Below are 20,007 nucleotides of genomic sequence, written 5' to 3' on the forward strand. Positions count from 1 at the left end.
TTTTACCATAGTAGCTGATTGGACCACAAGGCTAACAGATGAAGACAACGTCAAAAATGAATAGTACAAAAAATAATAAAATCACCATCTGGCAATGAAACTGCAGAAAAATCTTTAAAAACCTATCAGAACTGCAGAACAAACTGAATAATACAGCCATAAAACCAGATGTAATCTGCCTACAGGAAACCCACATAACACAAGAACACAAATGCCTGCCCAAACTACAAGGCTATACCCAGGGAATCTTTAAAAACATACCCATCGGGCAGAAAGGGGGTGGATTAGCAATTTTTTTTATGGATACACTAATCTACTATGAAATAATAGAAGTACCCCTAACCTAAACATCAATAATAGCATCGAAATAATGTCAGTAATAATAAATATAGGAACCACAAACATTCAAATAATAAATGTATACGACCCAGGGGGTACCTTCTGCCCTACCATCCTAATCTCACTAAAGGCAATCACTAACAACAACAACAACAATCCAATTATCTGTGGCAACTTCAACGCACACAGTGAATTATGGGGAGGTAAAAAGAAAGATCAAAGAGGAAAAATGGTTGAAAAATGGATAACTGAGAACAATCTGGTCATCTTAAATGACGGGTCAAACACTAGATTACCTCTTTACCTTCCGCTAACGCATATATGTGACCATAAAAATAGCCTTGTAACCCCAGAGACACATATACAAGCTGCTAATAATACTCTCTTTGTCCCGGCTGGCTCATACATGCGTTTCCGGCCAAGGGTTGGGAAACACCAGATACGCATATACACATTTCATATTAAAGCCTTGTATTGGATGAAATTACAAACATCCGTTCTCTTTTATAGTATTTAGCCAATGAAAATAGTCCTTCCATAAAATGAACGTATTCTATTAGTAGTTTTACAGCATATAAGCAGGAAATTCTATTGAAAACGAGGTCAGTGGTGACAGTAAAACAAAATGTCAACATTCATGTATTCCGATGATGATTCTGATGAAAGTTTTGAAGGATTTGAAAGTGATGATATTGATTTTAACCAGATTCGAGATGAAGGATTGGACATTAGTATAAGTCCTGTTTCAACACCTGACATTTCAGATTTATCTGAAACGCGAGACAATCAAATCTGGTCGGAACACGTGAGACTGGTAAATGTGAATGACTTTACAGCAGTTTCAGGGCCAGCATTTATTTTACAAGAAAATGCAAGGGAGATAGTATTCTTTTTACGTGCTTCAGGCAGTATCATAAAAAATTACCAAATCTGCAATAAAATAGTGGACACATTGGTGTGCAAAACAGTGGTGAGAAAAGTAATCTAATATACATTTTAAACACAGATATATTAAGATATAGCTTTTTATTATAAATATGTGAATATAAATATTGATTCCTGTGGATTATATGTACCTGTTGGTGGAAATGAGTGGCACAAAGCATTGGTGTTTAAAATTTTATTTTTCATTAAATTACATAGTTTGCATGGGACAAAATTGATACAGAAAATGTAAATAACTCGAGAAGTTCTCTCTCAGGCAGCTATTATGATGCTCTGGGTTTCAGCCTACAAATAGTTGCTAGAAGGCAGGCTGCTTATCAGGCTTAGTAGCCAGTGCAGCAAGTACTTGCAGAAGGTAAAGAGTTAAACCCTGAGGATGGCACTCTCTCAGCCATAGACTTAACCATCACTACCCCAAAATTGGCTCAAATCACAAATTGGTGGGTGGATCAAGAAGATACGTTAGGAAGTGACCATTTCCCCATCACAATCGATATTCAAACAAAAACTCGACACATTCCAAATGAAACCCCACCTAAATGGAGGTACGAACAGGCAGACTGGGACCAATTCCAATTATTACTAGCTAGAGTAAATCCAGATAACTTAGAAAGCCCAAGTATTGACATGTATTATGATAACATAACAGACACAATTATAGAAGCAGCTAACCGATGCATCCCAAAGACAATAATAATCCAAAATAAAAACCCTGTACCATGGTGGACTAAACAGTGCACTATAGCACATAATGACAAAAAAGGGCCTTAAACAAATATAAACGCACCAAAAATTCTATCTACTTCCAGCAATATAAAGATAAAGCACTAAAACAAACTATAAAAACTGCTAAAATTAATCTATGGCAAACCTTCTGCTCTAAACTGAGTCTAAAATCAAACTCAAAACAAATATGGGACAAGATAAAAGCCATAAAAGGGAAAGCAACTACCTCAGCCCCAAAAATTAAAAATGCCATAACAAATAAAGATAAGGCAGACCTCTTAGTGAAGCATTTTTTGAACATGAGTAGCAACAATAATCACACCAGAAACTTCAATGAACACAAAAAACTAACGGAGGGAACCCAACCTCAAATGTTTCAAGATCAAGGAACAAAAGAATCTCACCTAAATAGCGACATCACAGTACATGAATGGGAGATAGCCCTATGATCCAAAAACGAAACATCCCCTGGTAAGGATCAGTTAGGTTACATGATCTACAAAAAACTACCTATCAATATAACAATAGCCATAATCAAGAGCTTTAATAGGATATGGAATAAAGGCCAACTACCCACCAAATGGAAACAGGCCATAGTAATACCAATCCCCAAGCTAGGTAAAGATCCCAACAACATAAATTCGTACCGACCCATCTCCCTTACAAACAATATTTGCAAAATAATGGAGACAATAATCGCAAATAGGTTAAAACACAACCTAGAAACCAATAACCTACTCTCCATAAATCAATGTCGCTTTCGGAACAAATGGTCCACCACTGAAACAGACATCAAACTCTCTTTTATAGGAAAACTGATCGCAACCTCATAGCAGTTTTTCTAGACCTAGAAAAAGCATTCGACCTAATATGGACCAATGGACTGGAATAACTGGACGCTTGTTCAGCTGGATTGGCAATTTCCTCACAGGCCAGAAAATTACAAGAATAGGCAACACCCATTTGGAAGAATTTTCACTTGAAAATGGAACACTGCAAGGCAGTGTAACAAGTCCCTTACTATTTAACCTAATGGTAAACAACCTTGACCTCAATGCAGCCTCCGCAAAAATAAACTTATCACAATTTGCAGATGAATAGTGGCATATGGAGGAATGTAAATCCTGCCAATAACACAGTAGTTAAAGAAATCCAACAGAGCCAAGACAACATAAGGAGATGGGCGGACAAATGGGGTTTCAAAACATCTCATGAAAAAACTGTGGCAATCATATTCACCCCCAAACGAAATAACAACCTAGTCTATCCAAACTTCTATATACAAAATCAATTAATCAAATATGTAACAGTAGCAAAATTCCTAGGAATGTTCTTTGACAATCCCCTCAGATGAAAACAGCACACTGAACAACTCACCCAGAATTGTAACAAAGATCTCAATTTACTCAGGAACATCACAGGGACTGACTGGGGATCCAACCAGGAAACCCTCCTCACGATATATAAAACTCTAATTGGATCAAAACTGGATTACGGTTGCCAAGCATATAACTTGGCTAAGCAACCTGTACTACAAAAACACTATCCAGAGAAAAGCCTTACTATTATGCACAGGAACACTCCCCTCAACATCATTAGAAGAACTACAAACACTAACAGGAGAACTACCCTTAAAACTATGTAGGCAAGAACTGCTCCTCCGATACTCCATTCAATTAGATACCCACCCAGACAACCATCCCACCAAAATAGCTATAAATATTAGTGTAAAGTTGTCTTCAAACCCAAAATCATACCCACCACACCAAGTGGCAAAGTAATCCTTGAACTAAGAGAAAAGATACCTCTACTAAAAAAAGCAGGTAACAAACAATACAGACCAGAACAAATCACCATGGTTACAAAAACCACCAAGGATTAACAGTGAAGCTACCAAATTAGGCAATAAAGAAGGACAAGAAAACTTACTAAAACCTGTACTGGTAAACGAAATCAACCAAAAATACCCAGACTATGTTCAGATATATACCAATGGATCAAAAACAAACAAGTTCCCCACCTAGAACAGCAGCAGCAATAGTCATCCCTGAATTCAATATACAAATGGGATCCAGATTACCTGACTATTGCTCCATTAACACCACTGAATTCTGGGCTATACTTTAATCACTACAATGGATCAAAGACAACCAAATACCTAAAGCAGTCATTATAAGCGATTCCCTAAGCGTTATCAAATCGATCCAAAATCGCAATACACACTCTAGGGAACAATTCCTCGACAGAGAATGCCAATTAATCGACGATATCACCACAGCACATCAATTAGTCGAGCTCATGTGGACACTGTCGCACATTGGAATCTCTGGCAATGAAACAGCAAAGTTGCAAAAACCAAACTAGGAGATCAAAACTCTATCAAGCTTAACTATAGCTCTACAGAAGCACTAAGCTTTGCACAAACATATATAGACCAAACATGGCAAGATTTTTGGAACTCCTCCACAAAAGGTAAAAAGCACCATGAAACCCAAAAAACCGTAAATAGGAACATACAGCTACCTAAGGGTACCTATTCAGAACAGAAAACAATAAACAGGATAATAACTGAAGAAACTAAACTAGCAAGCAGTTTTGGAAGGTTTATAGGACCCAAACCAGCAACCATTAACTGCTTTAACTGCCAAACCAACGAAGATCTACACCAAGTATTCAATATATGCCCAAAATATCAATTGCTCGGAAAATATTTATCAAAAACCAAAAAGAGACTGGATCACCACACACATACCCAGAGTTACTTATGGACTCTAATAAAAATAAACAATCAGCATATAAAAATATAAATCAATTCATAGACTCAGCAGGAACAAAATATAATTACTATCCCCACAAAACCAAAAGACCCAGTAACTAGCTAAATAAATTTAGAAGCCTGGGTGACCACACAAAAACCCATATCATTCAATTATATAAGAGTAATTAACAAATGAATTAATAAATAATTCACTTACGAAGCACCTATAAAAAACTAAGGAAACCGCAAAATCAGATGTCCTAGATGTCCTTAACGAACTGAGTAATCAGCTAGGATTCCAGTCCTAGATGTCCTTAACGAACCGTGTAATCGGCTAGGACGCTGGTCTCTTGCTAAATAAAGTATAAATAACATTCAATCTCTAAAAACATTAATTAATAAATAACTTAAAGAAGCAATATCTAAAAACTTACAAATAACTTAACGTAGGAAGCACACCCTAAACACCTCGACTAGTAATACCATAATAACCTTGAAAATCTCTCCCCATACATGATTTCTAATAAGAACCTCTATAAACAGCATAGAACCTTCCCCCCCCCCTTTTAGAACATTCTGAAGAAGAAAATAAAAAAATTGCAAGAGACACCAGGCAAATGCAACAAGAAACCAGCGATGTAAAGCAAGCAGGACCGTTCCCGAGCTCTCCTTCCCACTAATGACAGCCAACCATTCAACTGTAAGGGACCTTTATGGACCCACAAATTGAGGCCAAACTATCAGTGTTCCTTGAATCCATAAAAGCCTGGGGGAGGTGGCATCATTCTCTTTCCCCAGGAACAACTAGCAGGCTGTGGTGCAGTCAGAAAAAAGTGGCACATGCACAATTGTGCGCATGCCACTATAATTAAACTCAACAACAACGATGACATGGAAGGCGGCTTTGATGAAGTTTATTTGGACAGATGCTCATGAGACAGCATTTCAGACGTTGAAGGATAGGTTGGCGTCAGATGCCGTAGTGAGACTACCGGACGTGACAAAGGACTTTGTCTTACGTACCGACGCTTGTGACAGAGGTCTTGGTCCAGTTTTACTGCAGGAACAGGACGGAAACTTATTTCCGGTTGCTTATGGTAGCAGGAAGTTGTTGCCAGCAGAGCATAATAACTCTGTTACCAAAAGGAAATGCCTAGTGATTATCTTTGGGATCTCTAAATTCCAATGCTATCTGTATGGGCAAAAGTTTATTCTGGAAACTGACCAACAACTTTTATTTGGCCCAATATAAATTGACAAATGGATGTTTAATGAAATGGTCATCATTTCTCCAACAATATTAAGTTCAATTGCATTATATTAAGAACAACGCCAATGTAGGTGCGGATTGTCTGAGTAGACTAATTGATTCTGAGGTGAAGGGGTTACTTCAGGACATGTAAACAGTAACTGGAAATACAGCTTCAAAATCTGGAGAGCAAAATCCCTGATTTTACTCTTAAAGAGGGGCCTATGTGAAGTGTCAAATTTTGAATTGCAGAAAACTTTAAAGTTGAGTGCATTGAGCATTAAAATTTTATCGTATTTAAGCCAGAAAAATCTTTGTGATGGGTCACTTTGACCCGTCTTCCCCAATGTCAGTGTAAACTTCAAAGGGGCAGCATTCCAACTCTGTGAAATTGACCGGGCTATCTTAACAAGGTCCTTAGAAAGTAAACTTTAGAGCTACCAATCCTAACCGTTTGGTAGGAATATATGTTCACTTATCATTTTTTCAAAGGGAAATTGTTACATACTGTCATTCACAGATTCTGAGCTGTCTAAACATGATGAAAGAATTTTTTCTCTGGGAAAAGTTAGGGACCGCTGCCTACAATTGGGCAGAATCAATTAGGGTGTACACCCTAAAGCAATCAGACTTTAAAGTGACAACTTTAGTCGAAATTATTTAGTCTGAAAATTTCCTAGAAGAGGAAACTTAGTCTCCACTCTGTGGAAAGCACAAAGAGATTAGTGCTTTTGTCATGAAACAAGAAAGGGACCAGGTGGTCGTCGTGTAAAAAGAAAGACATGTTTAGTGCTCGGACACAATAGTTCTGAAAGAGAACAGCAACAAGGTACAAAATTTTAGTTTCACGTAATATTCTGTTATTTGATTGTTTGTCTTATGCAAATGAGTTTGCTATGACTAGGTTTCCATATTATGTATCATTTATTCAATTCATGGAAATGCGTTGATGCTAGAGGTGTTATGCAATTTATTTTATTCAAATTCATGGAAAATGTTGATGCTAGAGTTATTATGCAATTTATTTTCATTCAATTTCCTGGAAAGTGTTGATGCTAGAATTGTTATGCAATTTATCTTTAATTTTACAGTTATTATTTCACTGGTAGAATTTATTGCATGAGATCCAAATGTTCATATGTGCAGGATTTCACAGGGTTATATGAAATCACTTCCTTTGTTATGACAATACAGACTATCACGAGTTAACGATAAATACCTAATTATATCTGATTTTGTAATGTTTGAATAATCTTGTAGGTTAACCCTTTACCTCATGCAAGCGTCTTTTGACGCCTCTACTCCATTTGCATGGAAGCGCCTTTTGACGCCTCTACAAGATTCGCATGGAAGTGCCTTTTGACACCTGCTGTAAACATCAGCCATTTTGAGAAAGTTTTGTAGCGCCAAACCCCCCATTAGATACTACATTCATTTCTGCGAATGACAATTACATCAGATCATGTGGTCGCTATTCATGCACTGGTCGATATCTGCTATTTAAAGTAACTGGGTCATAATCTCCACTCTCCAAAATGGCAGCCGCAGATTTCATTCAGTACGTACGAAGTTTTCACGATTAGAATAACAACCACGAAAGATTCAATAAATTAGGTAAAGTCTCTGATATTGATGTAGGCAGCAATTAGTTTTTATAAATTATCAAATTCAGATGACTTAGTGATGTAGACGCACATGAAAACCTTGTAAATTTCGAGTATCAGAAATGGCAGCTATGGTTGGTCACGCGGTCTCACTGACATGACGGTGAACGAGTTCTCTCTCGATTCTGAAGCACATAAAAAATTCTTCCATGAAAAATAATTACACAGCTATAACGTTAAATCAGACTTAATACTCTTAAATTTTTCCACATATAATATTTGTACCAAAAATGTAAAATGGTTAAAATTGCTGTTAAACTTAACATACACTACACTGCTTAACAGTTCACAGGCTGGATTTCATTCAGTACTTACGAAGTTTTCACAATTAGAATCACAACCACGAAAGAATAATTAATTTAGGTAAAGGCTCTGATATTTATGTAGGCAGCAATTAGTTTTTATTGATTATCAAATTCAGATGACTCAGTGATGTAGACGCAGACGAAAAACGTAAATTTCGAGTATGGGAAATGGCAGCTATGGTTGGTCACGCGGCATCATTGACATGACAGCGAACGAGTTCTCTCTCGATTTTAAAGCAAATAAAATATTCTTCTGTGAAAAATAATTACACAGCTATAACAATCGGACTTTACTCTTAAATTTTTTCCACATATAATAGATGTGTACCAAAAACGTAAAATGGTTAAAATTGCTGTTAAATTAACGTCACTACATTGCTTAACAATTCACAGGCAGGAATATGCGTATGCGGTCGGCTAGGTAACAGGTGTTCTATTTATAGCGTGCTGCACTTTGTCACTATGCTCTATGAGGTAAAGGTTTAAGGATTGCTGTGAGTTACAATTTGTGAATTTCATGCAACAGTAATCGAACATGTAGTACCATATGTAAAATAATACGTTAGCAGTCGATGGACGTTCGCGCAGTAATTCAAGACCTGCTGCTGGAAAGCGAAGTCAATGTCCTAGCGTACCAAGTCAGAATTTATGCAGTGTGTGGATAGCAACATGCTCTGAATAACGTAAGTGAATTTTACATGCCTCTAAAGAGTGGAGTATACAGAATTATGGGATAATTTTGTCCTTAGAGGCACAGCTTTCTGAGAGAAGGATGAGACAGTCTGGAGACAGAAGTCCGAGGAAAAGAAGGACGAGGTCCGAAAAAAGGACCAGGATGTCCATGAAGGGTAGGATGAACTAGGAGACATTGATATGTGGTCAAGGGGAAGGAAGGTGATGCACATCAATTGTGGATATTGCACTCTTTTCACCTCTCATTATGATGATGAAACAAGTCCAAATTGGAATATGACTTAAATTCTACTGATATAATCTAACTTGAATTGGAATTGTCGTTTTTAATTTGTTATGATTAAATTTGTTATGATCTTGTCAAAGGGTGCTCGTATTGCTTTATTTCTTCCCAGTATTCTCACTGTTATCTGTTGAAATTACATTCTTCTTTCATTCCCGCTGGACTATAATATCGAGGGAGGTCATTTTCTAGATATGCCAGCCAAACCCTATTAACCACCCCTCTTACTAAGAGGGTGACGTTACCGCTAGCTACCATGAATCACTTCGACACTTTCCCTCCATTTGGTCAGGCCAAGGATTCGTTTTTCTTTAGTGCTTATGGCATCAAACCAAGTTTCAGGAACTCTAACTTGGTCTTCTGGTTATAACCATGGAGATCACTCTTTGCTTATGCCTCAGATGGGACACTGGATGGGACAAACTGTAATGGTTTCCAGACCCCTTGTTGTGAGAAGTAGAGCCTCTCCTCCTCCTCTCATAAGTACAGTAAATTGACACCAAGTGCAACCCTTGACTTGTCCATACACAACATACTGGAACCAAGTTTGGAGACCAATACTTATGGTGTGTCTCGCAGTGAATAAGATGCAAGTTCGTTTTGATTGGTGGTTATTGGTTTACCCTGGATTTGAACAAACAATAACCAACAATCAAAACTGAATGCACTTGTAACTGTAAACTTATTTCTCTGTGACACACTGGAGGTGTAGGCTTCAAATTTTCTCCAAGTAGGGAAGATGTAAACCAACAGAGAAACATCGCATGAAAGTGGTTGTAAAATGATCACAAAGTACTTAAATCATACAATCTATTTATGCATACACAACCCAGGTGGTGTACTCAAACCAAAATGCATCCTTGCTGAAAGCTTGTGGCAAGCTTGCGGTAAGCTTACGATAAGCTAGTTTGATGTTTATAAGCTAACATGGATGCTTGCGCAAGCTTGTACGAGCAAGTGCAGGCTTAGGCAAGATAGCTGGTTATAACCGTAAGCTTGCACAAGCTTTCTTGTTTGCTTCAGAAATTAAAACTAGCTTGCACAAGCTTTCTTGTTTGCTTCATAAAGTAAAACTAGCTTGCGCAAGCTTACTTGTTTTCTTCAGAAAGTAAAATTGGCTTGCGCAAGCTTGTTTTCTTCAGAAAGTAAAACTAGCTTGCGCAAGCTTTCTTGTATGTTTCAGAAAGTAAATTTAAACTAGCTTGCAACAAGTTTCTTCATATATATATATATGGGAAAATATTTTCTGGCCAGCATCAACAAAATGTATTTGCTTTAAAAAGCTTTCAACGACTTTGTCCTAACGTTTGTTTTTTTTTTTCCATTACTGTTATAAACTGCATATTCTATTGACTTAGTCACTGGTTGCCAATTTGCAGTAAAAACCGAAATATATTAACAACGATTATCCTGACTGGATGACTATGAAAGAAGACGTGATATGATTGGTTAATATACGCACGAGATTTCAACAGTTAAGCTTCCTCAGAAACCAAAGATCATGCAGATGGTTAGGAAAATCCTCGAACAAAAACTGTGGACTCCGTGGAATGGACAGATGAGAATATTTTCAATATCATTTTTTTAAGTAAGTAGAAGTGCAGATAAGCAATTTTGAAGAATATGAAGGAAATGATTTGGTGAGAGCAAAATTAGGCGGAAAAGCATACCAAGCCTGGATGACTAAAATTACAGTATCTTTTTCTTGGTCATTTGTGATTATTTCAGTAGAAGTTATATGGATATTTTATTGGTTTATACATGTCATCATATTATTTATAACCAAGCTAATGACACGATTTTGTTCAGATCTAATTTAAACTTGCTCACTGAAGTTTTGAAAATCACTAAACATCATCACCCCCACCCCCCAGTTCTCGATACCACACATGGTACGATATCGATAGGAATTGAGATGTTCGAGGTCGTTTTCTTTTACATGACATCACTATTTCTATAATCTGACATAATTTGGTAATTTTAAAAAAAAAAAAATCAACATTAACAGGTAATTTATTACTGCTAGTAAATTTCACATTCTAAACATCAAACTATTCTCACAAGGAACCTGGAATAGTACTAACAGGCAAATCCTTTTGAACCTGAAATTACACATGCCCTAATTCTGAAAAATAAAAAATAAAATCTGATCACTCACCTCCATAGCAATCAACTGCAGCAACACCTAAAAAAGAAAGCAAACATATTTTATTGTTTCACAAATACTGAGGGTATAGAAAAAAAATCAGTACAATCTGAAACATGGATTTATGAGTTTTCTATGATCATGGCCCAAGCAGGGATTATGTTGCACATTACTTTTGTAGGAATTGGATATTCCAATCAGTTTATGTAAACAATTAAGAAACTTATGAACAACATTTTCAAACATTAAATTCTACAGGTGGGAATTCTGCATTATTCTGAAATATTTCTCATTTTGAAAAGGTCCATTATCAGACACATACCCCCATAACACTATCAAGGTTTTAAAAAAACACATTACCAGTACATACACTAGGGAAATAAAATTTAAATTAAATCAAAAATATCAACTGCGCCAACTTGAGCTACACCTGATGCGATTTTAACAGAATATAACTTTCAATGAAAATCTGCATACTGTGAATGAAGCATAAATAGGACTTTAACAGAAAACATGAGCCATATTTCAGAACTTTTCCTGTCTACTGAGAAGTCTCAAATAAATGACAGTCTCTTTCACAGCAAATGTCTTTAATCTATTTAATAATGACTAATAAAGACAACTGAATGCCAAAGTGTATCGAAAGTATTAAATGTTTCAATATCCAAATCGGTTTTGTTATACCATTTGAACAACCCAATCCATAGGCTTGCCAAAAATCAAAGTATACCTGGTAAATATTCAAAGTTATGATTTGATACATACATTAACCTTAACACATGAAGAGACAAGAAATTATGATTAACAACAAATACTCAAAAATAAATGTTGCACCTATGATAAATAGTAAAAACAGAGGTAAGAAAAAATATGTACTGACATAAAAATCAGTAACAGATCCTTAAATATAAACAAGCAACCTTGATTTACTCTTCAAACATGAAAAGAAATAAAGAGGTGAATATAATTTAAAAAAAGTTATAATATAAATAGTACATATTTTTATTTCAACGTATTTTTTTGTACAAATTTCCAGCATAGAGATCTCCAATTTTGAGGGATTCAAAAAGGCCCTCCTGCGCAAAATAAAAACTCCCCCGGCTGATCAACCACTGGCATTTCTAGAAGTATGGAATTTTGTTGTTGTTGTTGTTGTTGTTGTAGGGTTTAATGCCATTTTTTAGCACATGATAGGCAATACATGGCGGCCAATATTAATGGTAGAGGAAGAACCCGGGAAAACCCCGGAAAGAACCACCGACCCATGAGAAGCTACTGGCAAGCTTTCTCACGTACCCACATTGGCTGAATACGAGACTCAAACACACAAAGCTAGAGGTGAGATGGCAGTGATCCGTAACAGAGAGCACTTTAGACCACTCAGCCACTCTGGCCCCATGAGATTTTAATTTTGTCAAAGCTTTCAGAAATCATGAGGTATCTAAAATGGGATTTTCTCCGAAGATGGTGCTACGAAAATCTGCTTAAAATGGCTGATGTTACAGTAGGTGTCAAAAGGCGTTTCCATGCGAATGGAGTAGAGACATCAAAAGGGACTTCCAGGTGAATGAAGTAGAGGCGTCCAAAGGCACTTGCATGAGGGAAAGGGTTAAGATGCTTGAAAAGTCTTGGAGTAACGACTCAACTTCTTTACGTTGCTCTGACGTTAACGTTACGTCAAGGACAACATCAATGTAGGTTTCTTGCCTTGTCATAGGACAATAAGGGATTACTTCCGCCTCTCCTTTGTTTTCGTCAGATTCTTCAAACACAACTATAGCAACCATGAACTCTGGGGGTGTCTCTCTTTCATGGTAACATTTCAGGAGATTTATGTGGTACAGCTTCTCCTTGTCTCCTACCCAGATACAGTAGATCTGCCAACCCTTTTTCTCCATTACCATGAATGGTCCCCTCCAAGAGACTTTAAGTTAACGGCAGCAACAACAACACCTTGTCACCCACCTCAAAGTGACATTCCTTTGTCCTCTTATTGTAATATTTGGCTTGACGCCCCCTTGTGTTGTGGAGATTCTTCTCAGCCAATTTAGAAACCTCTTCCAGCTTGTTGTGGAGATCAACAACATATTGGTATGTTGTTCACACTTCCTCAGATGCTTGTTCATATGTCCATAACTGCTTTATTACAATCATGGGTCCCCTGACTGTCTTCCCATTGACTAATTCGAATGGCAAAATACTCAAGACTAGCCTGTGGTACTTCTTGATACGCAAAAAGTATTGCGGGGAAAGTATCAATCCCAATCTCTGGGGCAACCTTCACAGAGCTTCTTCAGAGCCTGTTTCAATGTTCCATTGAAATGCCCCACCAAACCAATGCACCGCGGGTGATAAGGGGCAGATGGAATAAATAGAGATCTGAGCAGATATATAGAACAGAATGACATGAGCACCCATACATGGAAAAACAAAAATTTAATCAATTACATAAACAACTGGGATCATAATACATTACCAACTCCCTCTCACAGTCTGCAGTAGAAATAGGGGCAACATCTAACCTGGTAGCTGCCTCAGATGCAGCTGGATATAAATCTTTGTTTTTCAGAGCTAGATTATCCATATTCTTTGTGCTTGATACAGACATATTTTATAAAATATTGTTTTAATTTTTCATTGATATAAGCGACTTGGGCCATTTACAGTCGATGACAGTCATCTTTGTCGTGGCATCCTGTGTTGTTCAGTCAAGTTCAGACCACAAAAATGTGTTCTCTAAGTAAAATAATCCCTATAAACACTAAGCAGTCCCAAGTGCATCTCACACTCAGTTTGCAATAAACATAAATTAACAACGCGTGCAAATAACACCAAATCTTTTTGCTGACCTGTTGAATAATAGAGTATACCAAATTTCATGTATTTTTTTGTACTCTTTAATTTGTTATACACAATCCAGTTAAAGAAATAATAATTATTTAAATGTATAATTTTTAGTACATATTACTTTGTATTTTCAAAAAAATCAATTATCAGACATAAAATTTCTACTAAGAAGATGTGCGTTAGCAAAAAGTATCGAAAATACCATATTGCCATTTTATTTTTACAAAAATCAATAATTACTTCATCATGAAAAAAATATAAAGATTGATGCATGGGCACCTTCAGCATAGGTCAAAAATCATACTCTATATATATATATATATATATATATATATATATATATATATATATATATATTTTCCAACAAGTTTAACAATGCAAAACGAAGCTGAAAATATGTCACCAGATTCAGTTCAAAACGCTTAGTTTCAGACCACTTACTATACTAACTCTCCCAGCCGTGACTGATTGATCCCCTACAAAAAATCTTGTGGGTACCCATGTGCATAAGCTCTCTTATTCTCATTAAAATATCTACTGGTGTTTATTAACAAATGGACAAAAGGACCTTTAAGTATTATCGTTAACTACCGTATATACTTGCATATAAGCTGAATAATTTAGGAAAAATTAAAGGCCTGGAAGTAAGGGGGTCGGCTTATCCGTGGGCCAATGTTTAAACTTGACAGCTTTTAGATATTTTTGGTGACTACTGTAATGGCAGTAAATCCTGGGACATGAAACATATTTAAAAAATAACATTCGGTAACCCGACATTTATTAAACTGTTATAAAGTACTATGATTGAATTTGTTATTATTTCGCAAGTGCATATTTTCTGATTTCTCTAACACAAAATTAAATAAAGGTAAAAAATACAGACTTCATAATTCGCAGGCCAGTTGAGTTTACACAGGAGACCAGGCTGAACTATAATGTACAGTACTTACAACGTGCAAAGCATGCAGAGCATCACTTAAATCCTTATTTATTTCCAAACATATTAGATGCAGATTTTGCTTTATTCATTGTTTCGACCAAATTACATTCTTCCAGATAACATTTTGGCTAGTCCTTAACCCTTTACCTCATGCAAGCGTCTTTGGACGCCTCTACTCCATTCGCATGGAAGTGCCTTTTGACACCTCTAATCCGTTCGCATGGAAGCGCCTTTTGACACCTGCTGTAAACATCAGCCATTTTAAGCCAGTTTCTGTAGTGCCACCTTCGGGGAAAACCCTCTATTAGATACTATATTCATTTCTGCGAATGACAATTATGTCAGATCACGTGGTCACTATTTATGCTCTGGTCTATATCTGCTATTTAAAGTAACTGGGTCGCAATCTCCACTCTCCAAAATTGCGGTCACGGATTTCATTCAGTACTTATGAAGTTTTCACGATTAGAATCACAACTATGAAAGATTCAATAACTTAGATAAAGGCTCTGATATTGATGTAGGCAACAATTAGTTTTTATAAATTATCAAATTCAGATGACTTAGTGATGAAGACGCAGACGAAAAACTTGTAAATTTTGAGTATGAGAAATGGCAGCTACGGTTGGTCACGCGGCCTCACTGACATGACGGTGAACGAGTTCTCTCAAGATTTTAAAGCACATAAAAAATTCTTCTGTGAAAAATAATTACACAGCTATAACAATCGGGCTTTACTCTTAAATTTTTCCACACATAATAGATGCTTACCAAAAATGAAAAATGGTTAAAATTGCTGTTAAACATAACATACACTACACTGCTTAACAGTTAACAGGCAGGCCTATGCATATGGAGTCAAATAGGTAACAGGTGTTCTATTTACAGCATGCTGCACTTTGTAACTATGCTCTTTGAGGTAAAGGGTTAATAGCTGTTTCATTTACTTTGAATCACGCACTCACGAGTTACTCATTTTTAATGATATAAGCGATCCTACAAACTTATGTAATATTTTCAAACATTTGATTATCTCATTCGGCCCCGATCCCGTCTGTAGGCGTGATCCGGTTTCTGCATTCATTGGCCGATCCCGCCTGTAGTCGTGAATTGTTTACTGCATTCAATGGCCGATGTGTTAGATACATCTCTGATTGGTTAGAAATGGTTTATTCCAAGAACTAAACAACTATTAAACCAATCAGAAATGATTTTACTTTCATTTGTGGAAATTGGAATTGTTCAGAAGCCAAGGGCTACAGTTTGAGAGCAGTTTAACTATACATGTTCTGTTCATGAAAAATCGTAAATGATGGTGGACGGAAGAGTGATTTTTGATGAGAGCAAAAATGTGGAGTTTCTCAGGTTTGTTCTTGAAAATATTGAGCAAGCTGAGGAAAGATATGTTCAGCAGTTGGATATTTTGTGAGATTTAGATTTGGACATAGAAGTTTCTGAGATTGAATCGTCCGAAGATGAGGATGCTGACAGCGATGATGATGCAGTTCTTGCGGATAAATGTTGCACATAATTTTGTAAATACTGTATAAACAAGTTGTGAAAGACTTCAACAAACAGGGAAAAAATTACATCAATGTGTTGACAAATTCATTTGAAATAAATGGTGACAATTTTGTGGATTTTATTTGGATATAAGAAGAGAAATTAAGGTAAGAGTGAATGCATGTGCACGATGTTTTCAAACAGGTAAAAACTATGGGGCACAAGCAGCTAGACACAGCTCTGTGCTTCTGAGACATAGCAGCAGAGATACTGAAAACAGTGCTGGGGCCGAATGAGTTATACAAGGCACATAACCAGCATAATTTACATGTTCAGGAAGAGTGGTAATAAAGGCTAAAATTCTCATATAGATCAACTAAGATCAACATCAATCAATTTTTGTTTTGTGTTTTGGCTGAACAAACATCATAACTTTCCACACAATGGAAAGCTTGATGTTTCAGCGTCTCCTATGTTGATAGTCGGGGAATTTGTCTTTCATTGTGCAACAGCAATACAGGTCTGTTAATCATTAAAATCCTGAAACTGGCTTGTGGTAAGAGGGAATTCTGACCGGCAACTATACTGCTACCTTGATGTGTAATTGCCTTTAATTCCATAATATTAGCACGAATGGGGTGTAAGGCATACCTATGAACTTTTCAAAAGCCATGTATGGAGACTGAATAAAAAAAAAAGAGATGGGGACATAAAATCGGGAGGTTTCTCGTGGCATTTTTAAAGCCTTGTTTTCACTAAATATTGATCGATCTTCCTGGTCCAATATACATGAAATTCACAAAATGACTCACCATTTCTCCCTGTGACACACCATATTTCCCCCCAGGACATGCCCTATTTTCATATTCCTGTCAGCTGTGGTCAAACTGCACAATAGCTAAAGATAAGTCTTAAATAAACAAGCAAGAAAGCTAGCGCGACTAATTAAAAGTTAATCCTTATCATTGCAAATATGTTGTGAAAACGACTGGCCCTCCATCGAAATTCAAAGAAACTATGTTCTGCACTATTTTGTGTTACGCAAGCACCAGCAATTGATTGGCAAATCAAGGATTCCCAATTTTATTGAGCTAAAGGTACCAAAATAGCCAGCCTCATGGTATCTTACATGTGGCAACTATTTTCCTCTCTTTGTATATCCGACCTTATTTCCTTATTATCAACTCGTAAAGCATTTAGTATTGTTTATTATAAAACGTATTTCAAATTAGTTTTTTGATGACACATTTGCTGCATGGTATATATTTTCATTCCTTCTTTTAATTTTACCAATGTAATTAACACTGGTACATACAGTATAAAAATGCCAGGTGTTCACTCATGTAAGTTTCTTTCATGGGAATGGCGCTTTAGCATATGGAGTTACAGCATTTGTAGTGATCACTCTTTCGACTGAAATTAATTGTGGACGATTTTATATATGTTGTGGTTTATTTTTTGTTCTAGTTTATTTTTTGGGTTAAAATAATTTACGTGAATACTGTTTAAACTTTACATTCTATTTAGTGAAGAAGCAAATTCTTTCTAGTAATTATTTTGTCTCAACAATAATTCACAGGTGATATAAATACAACAGAACATGTAGGACTTTTCTTGTTTAGAAGAAATGAAACTCGAAGACATGATGTAATAATCGGGCGTTCTCTGCAAAAATCGGAAGATGAAATCGGGAGGTGGGCATGGAGCAACTTCCAAAATCAGGTTTTTTCCCCTCCTGGCATGAAAGTTGACAGGTTCGGTGTAAGGTCACTTACATCATTTTTTTATATAAATGACTAATTTGAGAAAGTAATGTACTTAAAGATTCTTTTTCACCATCTTAATACAGAATCAATTTAAGAACGAATCAAGCAGAGAGAGAGTGTGTGTGTGTGTGTGTGTGTGAGACAGACCGAGAGAGACAGAGAAAGAAACCACTTTTGTATGACAATAAAATATTTGCAACATTTATTTTTGGTCATTTACATATTTTATAGGTCATTTATATGGAATCCTGTTAGGGCCATTCGCTCCACCTCTCCATCATGTAGTATTTGGCCAGGCGATGGAGCAATGAAGTGATGCAATGGTGTGATTTGTCATTTATTTATTGAGTGGAGATTAAAGTCAAAAGATATAATACTAGCAAATTGCATTTGTAATTATTATTGATCAACCCGACACAAGAACATAAAGTTTTAAAGAGAAAAAAATGGGGGGGGGCGCGTTTTAATATGTTGAGGCGATGGTAGAAGATGCAATTTTGTGTGGATTTGGGTGTTTTGTAGCACCCACCTAATTTTCGTCTGGAAGTTTTTTGACGAAATTAAGGTGTATTCAATAATCACGACTGCATTGACTTTGGTTAATGAAAATTAGTGTTAAATTTGATAGAACAACTTATACTTAATTCAAAATGAGTAAATGCGCATACATGATCCATGTGACTTGTAGTGTAGGTAGAGACTACATGTAAATGGGGGCTGTAGTCTAAGGCCATATAAGAGACATCTTATCTTTGTCAGTGGGGGTTCGATTCGAGTCTCGGTTCGACTAGGCTAACGTGGGTATTTGAGAAAGCTGTATGTAGGTGACCGCCATGTAAAATGTAACATATGCTGAAAAATGGCGTTAAACCCATAATAAGCAATCAACAACGCGTAACAGGAAAAACGAACGACGAGGTTCTAGGCTAAAATCACAAAAATAACTTACAGACGGCTAGCGCGTGACATTTAAGAAGATGAAAACATATTATACTTACCAAAATAGAAAATAATTAATGATATTAAACCAGTAGACTTCATCTTGATCCGGCGAACTTTACTTTTAAATATTACTTTGGGGAATTTTCCATCATTTATTTCCAGCGGCATTTAACATTTCTCCTTATACACTCCGCGAAGCACGAGACGCTAGCGCGTGAAAACTTAGCGTTGTGGTCCAAGTCTTGTATATTGAATACATTTTTAACAGCATAGTAGTTTGTTAACAATAATCGGTTGTCAGAATGTACACTTATCGCGTAAACATCATCACAAAAAGTTAAAAGGAAAAATAAAAAAGAATTTTAAAAACTTGCAATTTCAATATTGCAAATTGTTCTTTACACGAACAAGTAGGTCTCCACTTTACATTTCAGCGGAGACCTACTTGATGGTCTAATTGTTCTTATGCAATACGCAGCAGTAGTCACCTCAAGACACCCCAAGTAACTCTAAGACGGTACCAAAACACTCTCAGATATCCACGATACTTATATACAGTTAAATAAAGTCAAATAAAAAAGTGGTCAGTATAATTATGCATTGTATAATTATCGAGTAACATCAGGAGAGTTTTTTTTTTTTTCCCCTTTATCGGTCATTGCCAAAGGAGAGATCCCAGGACACCTTTTCTTGTATCACCTGATCAAAAATAAGACACACCTCGGCGTAACTGCGAGATAAGCCATTTCTACTAAACTTAACATCATCGGATGTAGGATATTGTAGGAAATTAATTTACTTTAATCCTTATTTGTAAATACTATCATTTATGTGTGTGTCCCGGCTGCCAAACAATAGGTCGAGTGTTCGAAACTCGCGGCGGTATCCCATTTTTTTTTTA

The 20,007-nt window shown here is 36.4% G+C and overlaps 1 protein-coding gene across 1 annotated transcript in view; it reads right to left on the minus strand.

The window, feature by feature from the left end:
- Positions 1-19,286, minus strand: part of LOC149781502 (uncharacterized) — a 109,752-nt gene extending 90,466 nt beyond the window's left edge. Inside the window, exons 1-2 of the mRNA XM_089934976.1 lie at positions 19,163-19,286; positions 11,121-11,147 (exon numbers count right to left, since the gene is read on the minus strand). Coding sequence (XP_089791102.1) covers positions 11,121-11,147; positions 19,163-19,274 — 139 coding nt within the window. The 5' untranslated portion in view covers positions 19,275-19,286. The remainder of the gene's footprint in view (positions 1-11,120; positions 11,148-19,162) is intronic.
- Positions 19,287-20,007: the final 721 nt, after the last annotated feature.

Source organism: Sinohyriopsis cumingii, chromosome 15 (assembly GCF_028554795.1).
Source record: "Sinohyriopsis cumingii isolate HCF-2022 chromosome 15, ASM2855479v2, whole genome shotgun sequence".
Classification (NCBI taxonomy): Eukaryota; Metazoa; Mollusca; class Bivalvia; order Unionida; family Unionidae; genus Sinohyriopsis; species Sinohyriopsis cumingii.